The sequence below is a fragment of the Triturus cristatus genome, chromosome 7, assembly GCF_964204655.1.
Source record: "Triturus cristatus chromosome 7, aTriCri1.1, whole genome shotgun sequence".
Classification (NCBI taxonomy): domain Eukaryota; kingdom Metazoa; phylum Chordata; class Amphibia; order Caudata; family Salamandridae; genus Triturus; species Triturus cristatus.
Genome location: NC_140590.1, coordinates 321,983,005 through 321,999,237, shown reverse-complemented (window position 1 = coordinate 321,999,237; position 16,233 = coordinate 321,983,005). Strand labels below are relative to the sequence as shown.

The window sequence follows — 16,233 nt, the reverse complement described above, 5'->3', positions numbered from 1 at the left end:
GGTAAGTTACTTACCTGTAATCCTAGTTCTCTTCCAGGGGTATCCTCATCAAAGTCATAAGCACTAAATAAGCACTGAATATTCCCGCCCATGTGCGGGGACCCCGGAAATAATAAAATTATATATGTAAAAAACATACATATATACAGCTCTGTATATGTATAAACATATATCATTTTTTCCAAGCAAATGCAGCTCCCATAAAAGGCTAGGCAATGTAAATATACACATCCAATAACACACATATATATATATATATAAAGGTATAACAATACACCTAAATCTCTTTTTTTTTTTTTTTTTTTAATGAGGTAAACACTCATGAGAAAGCAAAAAATAAAGAGAACAAACTGTGGAAAAACACAGATGTACAACACATTGCCAGCCTGCAGGCTGCATTGCAATACAATACCATAGAGACTAAAAAGCCCTGTACAGGTAAAAACTGGCACCGTGCCTTTAAGGCAGCCCTGACTTCCATATCCCATCATGCCTCAGGGGTGACAGTTAGGTCAGTTGTTCTTTGCGGGACCGTAGTCCTAAACACAAAGATATATCCTTTCCATAATGAATAATACACCTCTTCTCATTTGCCTGGGGAGGTGGGTGGGTTGCTTATGACTTTGATGAGGATACCCCTGGAAGAGAACTAGGATTACAGGTAAGTAACTTACCCTTCTCTTCCAGGGGATCCTCATCAATAGTCATAAGCACTGAATAGAGTAGCAAGCTCCCCTTCCACCAGCAGGCAAATGAAACTAAGGTTGTATCACCCATGGAGAAAAAGAATCATGAAAATGATTATGTTTGGAACAGATTCCTCAAGGAGGCTTGTCCTACTTGAGTGTCTGCTCTGGTGTCCGAATCCAGACAATAATGCCTGGTAAAAGTGTGGACAGATCTCCAAGTGGCTGCCTTGCAGATCTCGGAGAGTGGGACATTATTGAGAAAAGCCGCGGTAGCCGCTTTTCCTCTTGTCGAATGCGCTTTAGGGCGCGCCCCCAATGGTTTCTGAGCCAGTTGGTAGGCCAAAGTAATACTAGAAACAATCCACCTAGCAATGGAACGTTTGGATGCAGCAAAGCCCATACGGACAATCCCATAGTTCACAAACAATTGGTCAGATTTCCTGATATTCTTAGTCCTATCTAGGTAGAATTTTAGGACCCTTCTGACATCTAGAGAATGCAACGCCCTCTCTGCCGGAGAGGAGGGGTTGGGAAAAAAGGTTGGTAAGGAGATGGCTTGGTTTACATGAAACTCCGATACCACCTTGGGTAGGAACGAAGGGTGAGTTCTCATCACCACCCTATTTAGATGAAAAACAGTGTAGGGTTCTTTAGAACAGAGGGCCTGTATCTCACTGACCCTCCGTGCTGAAGTGATGGCTATTAAAAATGCTGTCTTCCATGTGAGGTGCTGTAGGGTAGCCTTATGAATAGGCTCAAAAGGCGAACCCATGAGCTTCGACAGAACCAAGTTTAGCTCCCAGGAAGGAGAGGGAGGTCTAACAGGGGGATAGACTTTCTTGAGCCCTTGCAAGAAATCCTTCACTACCTGCACTTTAAAAAATGACTGCTGTGAAGGCGAACGCCTGTATGCTGTTATGGCTGCTAGGTGAACCTTTATGGATGAAAATTTCAACCCTGCCCTTGCTAAATGTAGAAGATAGGGCAAAATTACATCCTCCTGGCATTTAGTGGGATCATAATGATGCTGAGCACACCATATATAAAATCTTTTCCACTTACAGAAGTAGGAGTGTCTTGTCGAAGGCCTCCTGGCTTCCTTCAGTATGGACATACACTCTTGAGGGAGGTTCAGATGGCCATACTGGAGGACTTCAGGAGCCATGCTGTTAAGCTCAGCGAGGGAAGGCTGGGATGGTAAATCTTCCCCTGCATCTTGGATAACAAGTCCGGCCTGCACGGCAGCCGCTTGTGGGGGCGGATCGACATGTGTAGGAGATCCGAGTACCACCACTGCCTCGGCCAGTCCGGTGCTATGAGTATCATCTTGGCAGATGAATTCTGTAGCTTGGTCACCACCTTGGGAATTAGTGGGAGAGGCGGAAAAGCGTACACAAATGTCATTGACCAATTGATCAAAAGGGCATTCCCTAGGGATCCTGGTCGATGGTATCTTGAGGCGAAGCCTCGGCATTTTGTGTTTTGCTCGTCCGCGAAGAGGTCCACTTGCGGGCGCCCCCATTCCCCGAAGATGTCTTCTAACACTTCGTCGTTGATTACCCAGTCCTCTGGCTCTTGAAAATGCCGACTGAGCAAGTCTGCTTGCACGTTGAGTTCTCCTGGTAGGTGCACCGCTTTCAATGAGATGTTCCTTGCTAGGATCCAGTGCCACAGGGACTGAGCTTCCAGCGAGAGCGTTCTGGATCGAGTACCCCCCTGCTTGTTCAGGTAGTACATTGTGGTGGTATTGTCCGTCTGTACTAGAATGGTACTCGTCGTTATCGCAGGTAGGAACGCTTTGAGGGCTAGGTGGACCGCCCTGAGCTCCAGCATGTTGATGTGGTACAACTGCTCGCTGCTGGACCACCGTCCTTGAGTTTGCAGAGTCCCAAAATGCGCACCCCATCCCTGAAGGGATGCGTCGGTGATTAAGGTCTGAGTTGGGGGCTCTTGATGGAAGGGAATCCCCACTTGCAGATTCCTTGGCTTCAGCCACCACCTGATTGACTGTTTGGCTGCAGAGGAGAGGCAAACCTTTTCTTCCCACAGGGAGTTCCTTTGATCCCATTTGTCCTCGAGATCTTGCTGGAGAGGACGCATCCTTAGCCTGGCATTGGGCACTAGGAAGATGCAGGATGCCATGGCCCCTAGCAGAGATGAGATTTGCCTTGCCGACGACAGATTGCTGGTCATAATCTGTCTGCCTTTTAGCATAATGGATGACTGTCTTTCCTCCGAAGGAAACACTTTTCCTACTACGGAGTCTATAGTTGCACCCAGGTAGTGGATCCTCTGCGTTGGTGAAAAATTGGACTTTTTGACATTCACTCTGAGACCCAACCTGCGACATAAGTTCAGGCATAGCGACAGCTGTGTCCGCACATTCTGTGGTGATGAGCCCTTTATTAGCCAGTCGTCTAGGTAGGGATAGACGAAGACTCCTGCGCGCCTCAGAGCAGCCGCTACTACTGCCACGCATTTTGTGAATACTCGAGGAGCTGACTTCAGGCCAAATGGGAGGACTTTGAACTGATAGTGAGCGTTGCCTACCACAAACCTGAGAAATTTTCGATGATTCCTTAGGATGGGAATATGGAAATATGCATCCTGAAGGTCCAGTGAACACATCCAATCGCCCATCCGGAGAAGAGGATATATTTGGTGGAGCGCCAGCATGCGAAATTTTTCCTTTCTTATGTGCTTGTTCAGTATCCGTAGGTCTAAAATGGGTCTGAACTCCGCCTTCACACTCCTCTTTTGGATGAGAAAATATCTGGAGTAAACTCCCTTTCCTCTCTGGTTTATGGGCACTTTCTCTATTGCAGATTTGAGTAGTAGCGTCGCTACCTCTTCTCTGAGCTGCTTTAGATGCTGGGATGACTTGACAGGAGGAATCGATGGGGGGTGACTTCTGAAACGAAGCGAGTACCCATGACGCAGTATATTGAGTACCCACTTGTCCTTTGTGATTGTCTGCCACTCTGGAAGATGATGCGCAACACTTCCTCCCACCGGAGCGGTGGACAGCATCGGAGGAAGCGGTTTCTCATTGCTTCCCCGGTGCTTTGTTTCCAGCATTAGACTGCCTGTTGTTACCTCGTCCCCTGGATGGCTTGCGGGACTGGTATTGCTGTTTCTTTTGACCTTGCTGGTCCTGGTTCTTTTGCCAATGAGGGGTTTGAACCCTCTGTTGGTAATTGCGCCTGTCATTTCCCTTGCGGCGTCGAAACTCTTTCCTCTTTTCAAGCCCGACTGCTTTCATGGTCTCCAGCTCTGCTTTCATACGGGCCATTTCCTCGTCTGCATGGGACCCAAAAAGAGAACTACCGGAGAAAGGCAGATTTAAAATTCTTGCCTGCGCTTCCGGTTTCAAGGCCGTCAATCTAAGCCAGGATGTTCTTCTGGCTGTGACTCCATGTGCATATTCATGCGCTGCCAGTGTTGCCCCATCCGCCGCTGCACTTATGATCTGGTTAGAAACCAGACTCCCCTCATGCAAAATCTCTTCAAAGTCCCGTCTGTCCTCTGATGGAACTTTTTCAATGAACCTCTGAAGAGAGTCCCATAGTGACCTATCATAGCGCCCCAGAAGCGCCGAGGCACTTGCCACCTTCAAGCTTGAGGATGCTGAGCCGCAAACTTTCCTCCCCCAGGAGTCTTGCGTTTTACTGTCCTTATCTGGTGGCACCGTTGAAGATCCAGCTACTGCATGCGTCTTTCTGGCAGCGGCGGTGATGACAGAGTCCGGTGGAGGATCTGTTTTAAGGAATAGCGGATCCTCCGGAGCTGGACGGTACTTTTTTAGAATTCTCGCCGGCGCCGTTTTGGTGGTTGCTGGCGTGAGAAAGATATCCATTACCGGTTGTAGCAAACCGGGGACTAATGGCAATAACGGGCGTGTCACTGTGCGTTCATGAAGAGTTTCAAAAATTATGGATGCGGTGGTCTCCTGAACCGGCATAGGGATATTTAATTTTGTAGCTCCTCTACACAACACTTCTTGAAATGTAGAAATATCATCTACCGGAGATACCCGAGAGGGTGGCGTCTCCGAGAGTGTCGGTGAATAATCCCTTTTGGATGATCTGGAAGAAGGGGAGGTAGAAGGGGTCCTACGGCGCCTTCTCTCTGATCTGGTCGACTCTCTTCTGAGGGAGGCAGACCTGGATCGCCTTCTTGGTGCTCGAGAGTGACTTCGGGATTCTCTTTCTCGAGATCTTGGTCTGATCGGTGTCGCTGGGAATACCACGCCCCTTATTCTTGTTAGCGATGCCTTTATTGCGTCTGGTACAGCAGGGTTCGGAGGCATCTCCCTTACGGGACTCTGAGGTACAGCATTGTCCTCCTCCTGCGAACTTTCTCTTGCAGGTACTGGAGATTGATGCACAAGCTCTGGTGATTCTGATCTTGAACCTGAGCCCTCTGATCCTGAAGGCGAGATAGATATGAGACGCGGTGACTCAGGAGTCGTATATATCAGTCTATGAGGAGATTTTCGCCTTGAGACTGGTCGAATCGTGAGGCGAATATGCGACACCTCCTGCGTACCCTCAACAGAGGGCTGCCTCGACGGTGATAGGCCTATCACCGGAGATCTTTGACTCGAATCTTCGAGGCTCCGAGCTTCTTGTCTCGACGTCGAGATTATCTTCGACGGAGGCTTCATGTACCTCACCAAAGCTTTGGAGACCTGTGAGGACGGAGGCACCTGCCTCGACGTCGACTCCGACGGAGGCACCTGCCTCGACGTCGACTCCGACGGAGGCACCTGCCTCGACGTCGACTCCGACGGAGGCCTCTGCCTCGACGTCGACTCCGACGGAGGCCTCTGCCTCGACGTCGACTCCGACGGAGGCTCCTGCCTCGACGTCGGCCCTGACGGAGGCGTCTGCCCCGACGTCACTCCTGACGGAGACTTTTGTCTCGACGTCGAATGCTCCGACGACGTCGAAAGCCTCTTCGCCGTCGAACGATGTTTCCTCGACGGCGATCTTGATCTTGACGGCGATCTTGGTCTCGACGTCGACTGTGGAGATCGCCTACGTACTTCTCGCGACGTCGAATGATGTCTCGCCGACCTCGACGTCGAACGATGTCTTTCTTTCGACGACGAACGATATCTCTGTGCAGACGTCGATCGATCTTCTCTTGACGTCGACAGATGCTTTTTCGACGTTGAACTGTGGCGCCGAGACCTCGACGCCGAGCTTTTAGATGCCGTCGACGTCGAACGCATCCGCTTCGACGCTGAATCTAAAGTCGACGACGATTTTCTCTTTGCAGCATGACTTCCCCTTGACTCCTCACCTCTCCGCGACGATCCCGCCGCTGGAGTCTTCGACGCCGAGCCCGACGTCGATGGGGAGCAAACAGGGACCAACTGCCTCGACGTCGACCGTTCTGCTAGGCCATACAGCCTAATCCTCTCCCTCTCCTTTAAAGTCCTTTTGGAAAGGTCTTCACAATGACGACATGTTGCTGGAGAGTGAGAGTCCGGCAGACAGATGATACACACCTCATGTGTGTCTGACGCAGCCTTCTTTTTTCCACAAGATGGGCATGGAACAAATAAAGAAGGCATTTTTCTGACAAAACGGCTGAAAAATCAGTCAGAAAAACACAGGATACTGACTTCCTCACAGAAGTTGTAAGAAGAAGTCCAAAAAAATCTTAAAGTTGTAATAATTCTTGACTAAAGAGTCAAAAAAGAAGAGAGCTGAATTCCAGGGTCCTGACTGAAGGAGCCGGAAAGAACAACTGACCTAACTGTCACCCCTGAGGCATGATGGGATATGGAAGTCAGGGCTGCCTTAAAGGCACGGTGCCAGTTTTTACCTGTACAGGGCTTTTTAGTCTCTATGGTATTGTATTGCAATGCAGCCTGCAGGCTGGCAATGTGTTGTACATCTGTGTTTTTCCACAGTTTGTTCTCTTTATTTTTTGCTTTCTCATGAGTGTTTACCTCATTAAAAAAAAAAAAAAAAAAAAAGAGATTTAGGTGTATTGTTATACCTTTATATATATATATATATGTGTGTTATTGGATGTGTATATTTACATTGCCTAGCCTTTTATGGGAGCTGCATTTGCTTGGAAAAAATGATATATGTTTATACATATACAGAGCTGTATATATGTATGTTTTTTACATATATAATTTTATTATTTCCGGGGTCCCCGCACATGGGCGGGAATATTCAGTGCTTATTTAGTGCTTATGACTATTGATGAGGATCCCCTGGAAGAGAATATATATATATATATATATATATATATATATCCAAACAAAGGGATCCAAATTCCGGGGCACACTGTCAGCGGGTGCTCAGCATAACGGGCCGGATCCTGGCCACGGAAACCACAATAATAATCCAAAGATGCGGCACTCAGGAAGGAGGTGATTTCAAACAATTCTTTATTGTTCACACAGCTCAACCAACGCGTTTCAGCCTACAAGCTCACGGTTAGTGAGTCCTTCTTCTATGGCACTATATATACACACCCAGCTAGCCTGAGTATGGCATTGTGGGAAATGTAGTGCAATCAATACAATGTTGTGCAATTTAACCAAAAGAAAATCGATCTTATATTGTATTTAACAGGTAAATGAATTAGCATCAACGGGTCATGGTATAGTACCTAAAACGCAAAGGTATACAAACAACTAGCTGGGTGTATATATAGTGCCATAGAAGGACTCACTAACCGTGAGCAAGGCCATGTAGGCTGAAACGCGTTGGTTGAGCTGTGTGAACAATAAAGAATTGTTTGAAATCACCTCCTTCCTGATATATGTCGAATCCTCCTTCCGAAGTACCAGCCGGTACTGCCAAAAGACACGGACACACAAATGCTGGTTCAAATTTCACGTGCTCGGTTTATTATTTCATAAACAAAGTTTGGTTCAGACGCGTTTCGACCGACACAGCGGTCTTGATCACATGATTAGCATGAACTGAACGTGACTTTTAAAAGGTACCTACGCCCCCAGCTACGTGTAGACATAAACAAAATACTTTCTCTTGGCTGCATTTGTCAATTGTGTAAACACACAAGAATCAATTTAAACACATAAATGCAATGTTCATAAAAATATAATAGCTATTAAGGCATACATTTGCTTGTTAGCTAGATCCAGTCCAAATTAAACAATTTATTGGTTTTTCTCAAACCCAAGTTGTCAACCGTATCGCGCTACACTCTGTCCTTAGCTGCGATCTGGGTAATTTGCCTGCACTGCATTAAGTTACAGCAATTGCCATGGGTAGAAGTTAATCATGAGAGCGCTCACCTCACCCATTATGTGCAAATAACGCATATCCTGTTGAGATGTAGTTACATAAAAAAGGGAGTCTTCAATCTTTCCTAAAATCCTATAGACATACCTAAGCTTGGCATTTAATCATGTAAACAGAGATAAACAATGGCCCACATTAGATCGAAAGGGGCTAAAAACAACAACTGACTTTGACAACACTGCATTTGGACTTGCTTGCTGAGTAAGATGCAGTCTCAGAGGTGAATGCTCAGATACTTTCACCATAGCTTGTGCGGTCATAAAATCCAGAACAGCAAATGGTCTTCAGGCACCAACTGATTGAGCAAGATCTTTTATAGACCACCTTGATCATTTTTCCAAAACGTCTATACATGCCACTGGTCAACCCCCTGATCCCTGCCGAAAAAGAAGGATATATAAGTGGAGAAGGGTTTTGTCTTTTCCTACTTAAGCTTGCCCTTTGAAAACACAAACAACTATCTGTTTAGTAACCCGAAGATTCTTACATTTAATCCTAAGAGGTGGTCTTTAGAGTTGCCCCAAGCATGAACAATAAGCCCACACTGAATAATCTTTCTTAGTAAATTTGCTTTAATGGCCACTTCTAGTGCAGGGTTATGGCATACACAGATGTATCTAGATTGCACTTGAGAAGAACCGTTTTTCCAAGTGACTGTTTGGATTACTGATCAGCACACCTTTTTACAACTGTCATGAATAACCAAGCTTTGAGTATATTGAGCATTAGATCAAATTGGCCCCAGCTCTACTATACGCTTCTATTTGGTCCAATACTAAGATAGTCTGAACAGCTAAGTAATTTTAGACTAAATCTGGATAGCAGACCTAGGATTCCGTGGTTAGGATACACTGAGAAGGTTTTTACTGACATGTTCTATAATCCTGAAAAAATATAGAAAAAAAGAATATGTGGCTAATTAAAGGTTTCTGGAAAGTAGACTTAGTAGACTTCATGAAACCAATGGGAAGTTATTTTAATTTTTACAAAAACTAGACAAAGCATGGAATCTTGCTATACAATCTTTTGACCAGATTTATGGTAGGTATCACCCAACATTTTGTTTTATTTCTGAAACACTGGACTTTTCCCATTATTTATGTGTCCTTGTGGCAAACACTCAAAGAAAACTATGATGAACTTTATTTTTTGTAATATTATAGACAGGCAAAAATTGTATACTGTTCCAATGTTGACTAAAAAACTCCTACTTGTAGGATAGCCTTCCTGTCTCATCAAATTATATTGTCAAATTGAGTGTTTTGCTGTGGGTAATGTCCTAATTATTGTGGTCAAACTTGGATCTGCTGTTCTATATTGCATATTGTGATTTTGATTAATGCTGGATGTTAATCATGATATGTGACCTGTGATCTAAGACAGTAAGTTGTGGAACTTATTAAAGATACGCGTTTATGGTTTTATACTAAAATTAACTTTATGTTTAATTAATATAGATATCACCTCCAGGAGACGTATGAGCAGAGTAGTTCCATTTGTACAAAAGTCTGGGCAGAAGCTCAGCAACAGAATAGTCCACAAAGAAATCACTAACCTTTTTTCTAGCCTCACAAATTAGGTTTGCAGCGAGTGCTGAGGGATGCTAGACGTACTTCCAAGGGTTGCACTGGTACCAATATCATAATCAGCGACTATAATAAGGTTGCCACCTTCATAGGCGATAGCTACCTTGGTGCAATATATGGGTCAGAGCTGCCACACTCGCTGAGTCTGCAGGATCTGGCCCAGCGAGATTAAAGGCAGCCCTAACAAAGTCTGAACCTGGGAAGGGTTGCAAGATGGAGCCAGAAACTCAAATTTGAGTTTCTTTAGAACTGGAATCGGCTCTGAAGATGAAAAGCAAGATACCCACATTGTAGTACCGTGCTGCACAGTCTCAGTATGGTCACCAGAGCCAACTGTTCCCTTGAGAAAGTAGAGGAATTATTTCCTATAAGTGTTTGATGATTAAGGAATCCTAGTTAATATCTTCTATAGCTGAAATAACTGAGCTGAAAGCAGAGACAATGTGTCCAGTATTTTAAAAGCAACAAAACTGTATAGTCAATAAATGAAATCAAAATTACCAAACCAATTTAGAAAAAAGATATACTGAATGATTCAAATTATACTAAAATACAAATTGTATAACGCAATCAGGAGGTTCGATTCTTTAAAGAAAATGCATTTAGCATCCAGAGAAAACAATGGGGAAGCCAAAATGAATGCTCGTCTCTGAGCATTACTGAAGGTAGACACTGGCGGCCAACTCCTGCTGCAGCAAAATGCCCAGCCTCACACAAACCGTGACAGTGTGGAAGAGTCCGTTATATTATAGGCTGATTAACCAAATGCTCTACAAACCTTAAGGAGCTCTTATAGGGAAACCCAGGGCACACACGCACATGAGCTAACCTCCAAACTCTACTTCCACAGAACAAATGTAAGTTTCAAAGTCCCTTTTAAAGCACCCATCTGTTCAGAAGCTTCCCTGGGCAACCCAAGCCACAGATCAAAGCGGGAAGCTGACTTATCCTCCCTCACTGCCTCAGGTCCAATCACACTGTGCTTGCTGCTTTCTCCTTCCAAAGTGCCATCTTGTCCTGGATTTCCCTCTGAACCTCAAGAAGCTAGCTGGTGTGACCCGAGAATAGTTTGTAGCGTTTTGGTAGAGGGAAGAACAGGATACAAAGCCCCAGTGTGCTCCTAGGTATTAGCAATCAGACTTCCTCGTCTTGTCCAAGTGAAGCAGTGTTCTTATTCAAGTAAATGGGACATGAATAATAGATTAGTAACCCAGCAGTGTTGGAGGGCCTTAAACCTTTACTCATTAACCTTTTCTCATTAAGTGTCCACCATTAAGTCTTAGGGGTGAAATAATCCCAGGTAGCATGGTTCTTTGAAGGTTTCCCCATTGTCTGCAGACTGACTCAGTTGCTGCAGCTCCTCAAGCAAGGCCACATACTGGTTAGTAAAATCAGATACCCTGCTCTCCCCAGTAGTGGGAACCCATTAATACTGGTTCTCTTCCCATTTTGATCCCACTACTTCCCTCCAGGGAGAGATGCAAGCCTGGCTGCAAACAGGCCACTTTCAAAACCATACACACACTCACTCTGCTTCAACATAAATTACCGACAGGTTCTTGCTGGTGTTGTGTGGTCATTTGTATCAACTTCCCTCCTCACAGTTAACAGATAAATTGAGGTGGATATTCTTGCAATTAATTTCACTTATCTTGCATCTAGGAATCCAACTGTGGGGCAGCTACCCCAAATTTCACTTTTGTCTCGGGCAGATCCCATTAACAAACTGCTGCACGGGCTCTGGTACCTAGGATATTGGTGCTGGGGGTTCGCTGAGGTTCTAGAGGATCGAAACTCACTGGGGAGATGGGGATGACCTCTGGAAGCCATGAAGTCCTTCTCCTGGGGTGCTCGGAGGACCCAGGGGTTAAAAAAAAAAAATGGTGTACCGGGCAGATGCAGTCAGTGTCCGCAGACTACATGGAAGTGACTCCTCCACTTCAAGGGAGATGCTGACTGGTTGTCGAAATGCTGGTAGCCCTCCAAGGCATTATGAGGATGCACAGCTTCTGGACGAGTTGAGTCTTTGCAATTGTTGGGACAGCAGCAGGCAGGCAGGGTTTAGCACCAATTACGGAAATGGCCCGCAGTTCTTGTGTTGTAGGCTCTTCTTTGTCCATCTTCTGTTCCCAGTAGCCAAATCTGAAGCAGCTAGCCTTGAAATGGGGAAGACTGGGCACTCACCTGCAGGGATTCAGAAAATAGTCTGTGGTGGCAGGCTGGACACTACCAGTCATCCGACACGCTAGATACTGGTAGGTGTTTCTAGGGGCACCTCTAAGGAGTCCTCTGGGTGAATGTCATAATAAATCTAGTACTGGCATGAGCCTAAGACCACTGGCCTGGCCCAGGGACTTTCAGAGGGCTCAATAATCCCTAACTCCAGCGTCTTGCTTACTTCAGCTTTGATGCTCTCCTTAACTTGGTCAGACTGCCGACTGATCTTTGTTTTGACAGGCAAGCTGTTCACAGTGTCCACATCATGGATACACCAGTGACCGGCCAGGAGTCAAGGAGAAGAGCCCAGCATAATCTTGCAGGACATCCCTACAGTCAGTCTGCTGTTGAGCAGTGAGGGTTACTGAACAGATAACTATAAGAAAGTGCTCTTTCTGCATGGCTGCCCCCAGTTTTTGCTGAATTGCTGATGTGCTTTGACTGAGTGTGCCCTGGGCTCCTGCCAATCAGGTACCCAGGGCCTATGTTCTTTCTCTAAAACTGCATTGAAGGCTAAACCCAATTGGCATCTCTGGCCACAGGTCAGCCCCTGGTAAATGGCACCACAGGTACCCGGGGAACTGTGACCAGAGAAGCCCTCTAAGGGCTGCAACACTTATCATGCCACCCTTAGAGGTCCTGTACCTTCATACTCGCACACTGCCTTTGCAGGCTGCGTGTTTTGGTGCAGAACAAAGTGAAGAGTCGAAATGGCACACATCCCTGTGTGCCTTGCCCACAACCCACTACCCTCGCATAGGTCAGCCACCCCTCTAGCTGGGTGTACTATACCAGTGGTACAGGTGCATGAGCACTGTACCCCTAAAGTGTCCAAGTCCATTCTTAGACATTGTAAGTGCAGTGCTGCCATTAAGAGTATATGGTGCTGGGAGTTTGTCATTACAAACTCCACAGCAAAATAATGGCTACACTGAAAACTGAGTTTTGGTATCAAACTTCTCAGCACATTAAACCCACACTGATGCCAGTGTGGGATTTAATGAAAAATGTACACACAGGCATCTTAGAGATGCCGCCTGAAAACTAACCTTCCACTAGTGTCCTGGCTGAGAGGCTGCTTTCAGCTGCACCACCAGACATGTTTATGGACCCCTGGGTCAAGAGCCTGCTGCTCTTGGGGGCCTGAAACAATTCACATCCTGGGACGAGGTGCCAAGTCTCCTCCCCCAGGATGAGCAGGGTTCACGAAGGGGAAGCTTCAAAGGCTTGATGCCTTTGTGAGCTCCCCTGGGCCACTTGCTGCTTTCTGCAACTGGTCCCCACTGGTTCTGACCACCACTTTGGACGGGACAACCGTCGGGAAAAACAAGTGAGGAAGAGAGGCTTGCCTACCTCTGCCAACTCCACCCCTCGGGTGAGGGAGGCGAGGTGAAGCACAATTCTCAGTCCCGGCAATCTTGCAGATGGGGGGGGAGGGGGGGACGGGGACTCAGCCAACCAGGGAAAGGCTTATTACCCTCCCCACTGGAAGGTGGCATAACAGGGGGTTTACCCACCCCAGGGAAGGGACCCATTGGTGCTAACCCTTTTAGCTACATGTAACACCCCTAAAATTTAGTATTTAGGAGCACCCCTGAACCTTGCTTCCTCAGACCAGAAGAAACCACAAGAAAAGAAGGACCGAACAGTTGTCCAGAAGCTAACAAGAGGAAGACGCCCACTGACTTGGCCCCAGCCCAACCGGCCTGTCTCCACCTCTTACCTGCTCCTGCGAAATCAAAGTGTGTTCTGCAGCCAGCAACCTCGAAAAGCCCGGAGGACCTGCCTGCCTTCAACCACAAAGACTGTTTCCCGTGAACACCGGATTTGTTCATCTGCAACCTCTGGCTGGACACTGGGAATCTGCACCACTGTGCACCCGCCGTCCACGGCCCGAGAGGGTATACACCACGAGGAGGTCCCCCCGGCGATCCTAACCAGAGATACGGAGACCCCTGACCTGCCTCTAACTTCCAACCGACGCCTGTAGCCTAAATATGGAAGGTCCCCCCACAACCGCGACCAGGAGCTGGTAAGAAGATCCAACCCCAAAAGGCACCCCTGCACCCGAAGCCACACGGCCTTGGGTGGCCAAACAGACTGTGCCTAACCGACCCCCAACTTACCTCTCTAAGTGGTGGTCGCACCCAGGAGACCTTCATCCCGAAGCCTGCAGTGACTTTGGAAACAGGAGGTTCCCCATTGCAAACAGGGCGCCCGACATCGAAACAGCACCCTGCACCCGGCCGCCCTAGTGCCGCTGAGGGTGCACCTTTGGTGCTACTTTGCTTCACCATTTGCCATGAGCTAAAGTCCAGGAGCTTTGCTCCCACAACCAAGTGGCTTGCTCGTCAGCAGCCACTAACCTGAGGCCCCCTATTCCCCATTGGAAAACATCTGGCCTCAGCACTCTGCACCTAGCCACTGTAGAGCCGCTGAGGGTATAACAAGAGCATCCCTGACCCTGGGGGACTCCTGAGTGCACCCCCAGAACCTCAACTCCCACTACCAAATACCTTAAAACCGATAACACTGTTTTCCTCCATAGGATAACATTGACAGTTTTTCTTGGAAACATTTGTGTGGAGTTTGAAAAACTGAAGAAATTCTTTAAAATTGTACTGTTTAACAAAAACGGTTTTACTTACCTGTTTACAGGAAATGTTCCAGTGTAGTATCAAGGTATACTACACTAAGTAAGAAAAGTAATCTAAAAAGTAACTTAACTGGTATTTTACTGAAAAGCCCATTCTATGTACTGTATTTACAAAGTATTGCATTTCTCTGCAACCATACAGAAAGAAAAAAAGTGCATATACAGTTACAATTCAAACTGTTTACAAACTGTTTCAAGGCAGTAACACCGTCCCTCCAGTCTAATGTCACGATAGCCATGGAATGGTCTGCAGTGACACTGTCAGCAGTGGTGACTGGATAGGTTTCTCCAGTCCTGTATTGTCCTGGGGAAACCAGTGCATCTTTCACCATGGTGATACTGGCTCCTGTATCCCTTAGGATTTCTACTCTAGCCCCATTCATTAAGGGGTACTGTAAGCACTTTTTAAATTATCTGTCAATCAGGATTTTGTAGAGCGCACTACTCACTCGTTAGGGTCTCAAGGCGATGAGGGGTGGGTGTGAGCAGCTCTGTTGAGGTCAATCGAAAAGCCAGGTCTGGAGGTCTTTCCAGAATTGGTGCAGTGTCAGGCCTAGCCGGAGGTGAAAGAGGAGATCGATCCAGATGGGGGCCAGACAGCTAAAGTGGCCAACTCTCGCTCCTCTTTAGAAACTAGAACAGCTTCAGTGTGAACCCAGATTTGCTCTGGGCGCACTGCTGATCCCATCTGGAGATGTGCCACACCAGTACTAACTGGAGGTGGGCTGGGGACATTCTTGTTAGGACAGGCAGAATCTCTAGTTTGGTGACCTATCTTCTTACAGGTGCGACACCAGGCCTTTAGGGAATCGAAACATTTACTATGGGGCCCTCTCTCCTGAGCAGGATTTTGAGGGTTGTTAGAATACTCTTGGATGTTATCTTTTTGAGGGGGAGGGGAGTTGGGGGAAAGATCATCCCCTTTCCTCAGGGGACTACTGGCACTCATAGTGAAGCCAGCCGATAGATAGAGAGAGAAATAGAATTGTGATAAACAAACGGCCATGGTTAACGCCAGACCTAATTAGGGTCTTAATTATTAAAGACATCTCAAAAGTGCACCCATGGTATATGTCCTTGCATTAGTGCAGATTTATGGCTTTCTTGAATTCACAAGAATTTACAGTAGTAGGTCAAGAAATATTAGTCGTTGAAAATATTTGTGAACTGCATTGTAGCACAAAGAAATACGCATGCGTAGATTTGCTCATGCGAAAATCTGCAGAGCGTTTGCAAGTTCACTTTCAGTCCAACCCCTTTTTTCTCAACCCTGGAAGAAGTTGCACTGATTTGCATCATATGTATATGTGTGCTAGCCGAGTGGATAAAGGTTCTAGAAAAATAAGCCGCTGCCATTGGCTATTAGAGATACAGACTGACAATCTGTGACAAGATATAAAATAATTTATGGTGTACAGGTATATACGTATTTTAGTTTGATCCCTGTCCCTTATCACCTCAACTGGATCACTACCCTTTGTGATAGACATATTTATAAATTTCAGATACTTTAGGAAACTATAATACCACTATACCACATTGACTAAATCCTAAATAGCTGGCTGCCATGTAAGCAAATAGATGACCAGCTCCTAAAAAAAAAGATTCATTATTCCAGGAGACACAAAGTGATAAATATAGCATGACTGCTACTCAAATCTGTTCTAGTTAGTGCTTCTATTATAGGCAAATAGGATACTGTTCCCAAACACAAGTTAGGATACGGCCATCTCAGAGAACCAGATTATAAAAAATAATAATAAAGATGTATTTCCATCCCAAAACAT

The 16,233-nt window shown here is 46.2% G+C and overlaps 1 protein-coding gene across 3 annotated transcripts in view; it reads right to left on the bottom strand.

Moving 5' to 3' along the window:
• Nucleotides 1–16,233, bottom strand: part of PPP1R12C (protein phosphatase 1 regulatory subunit 12C) — a 1,231,266-nt gene that overhangs the window by 245,285 nt on the left and 969,748 nt on the right. Inside the window, exon 18 of one of the 3 annotated variants that reach the window (XM_085616409.1) lies at nucleotides 7,549–8,364. The exons of the other annotated variants lie outside the window; for them this stretch is intronic. Coding sequence (XP_085472535.1) covers nucleotides 8,334–8,364 — 31 coding nt within the window. The 3' untranslated portion in view covers nucleotides 7,549–8,333. Of the gene's footprint in view, nucleotides 1–7,548; nucleotides 8,365–16,233 lie in introns of those variants that run through there. 3 annotated transcript variants of the gene reach the window in all.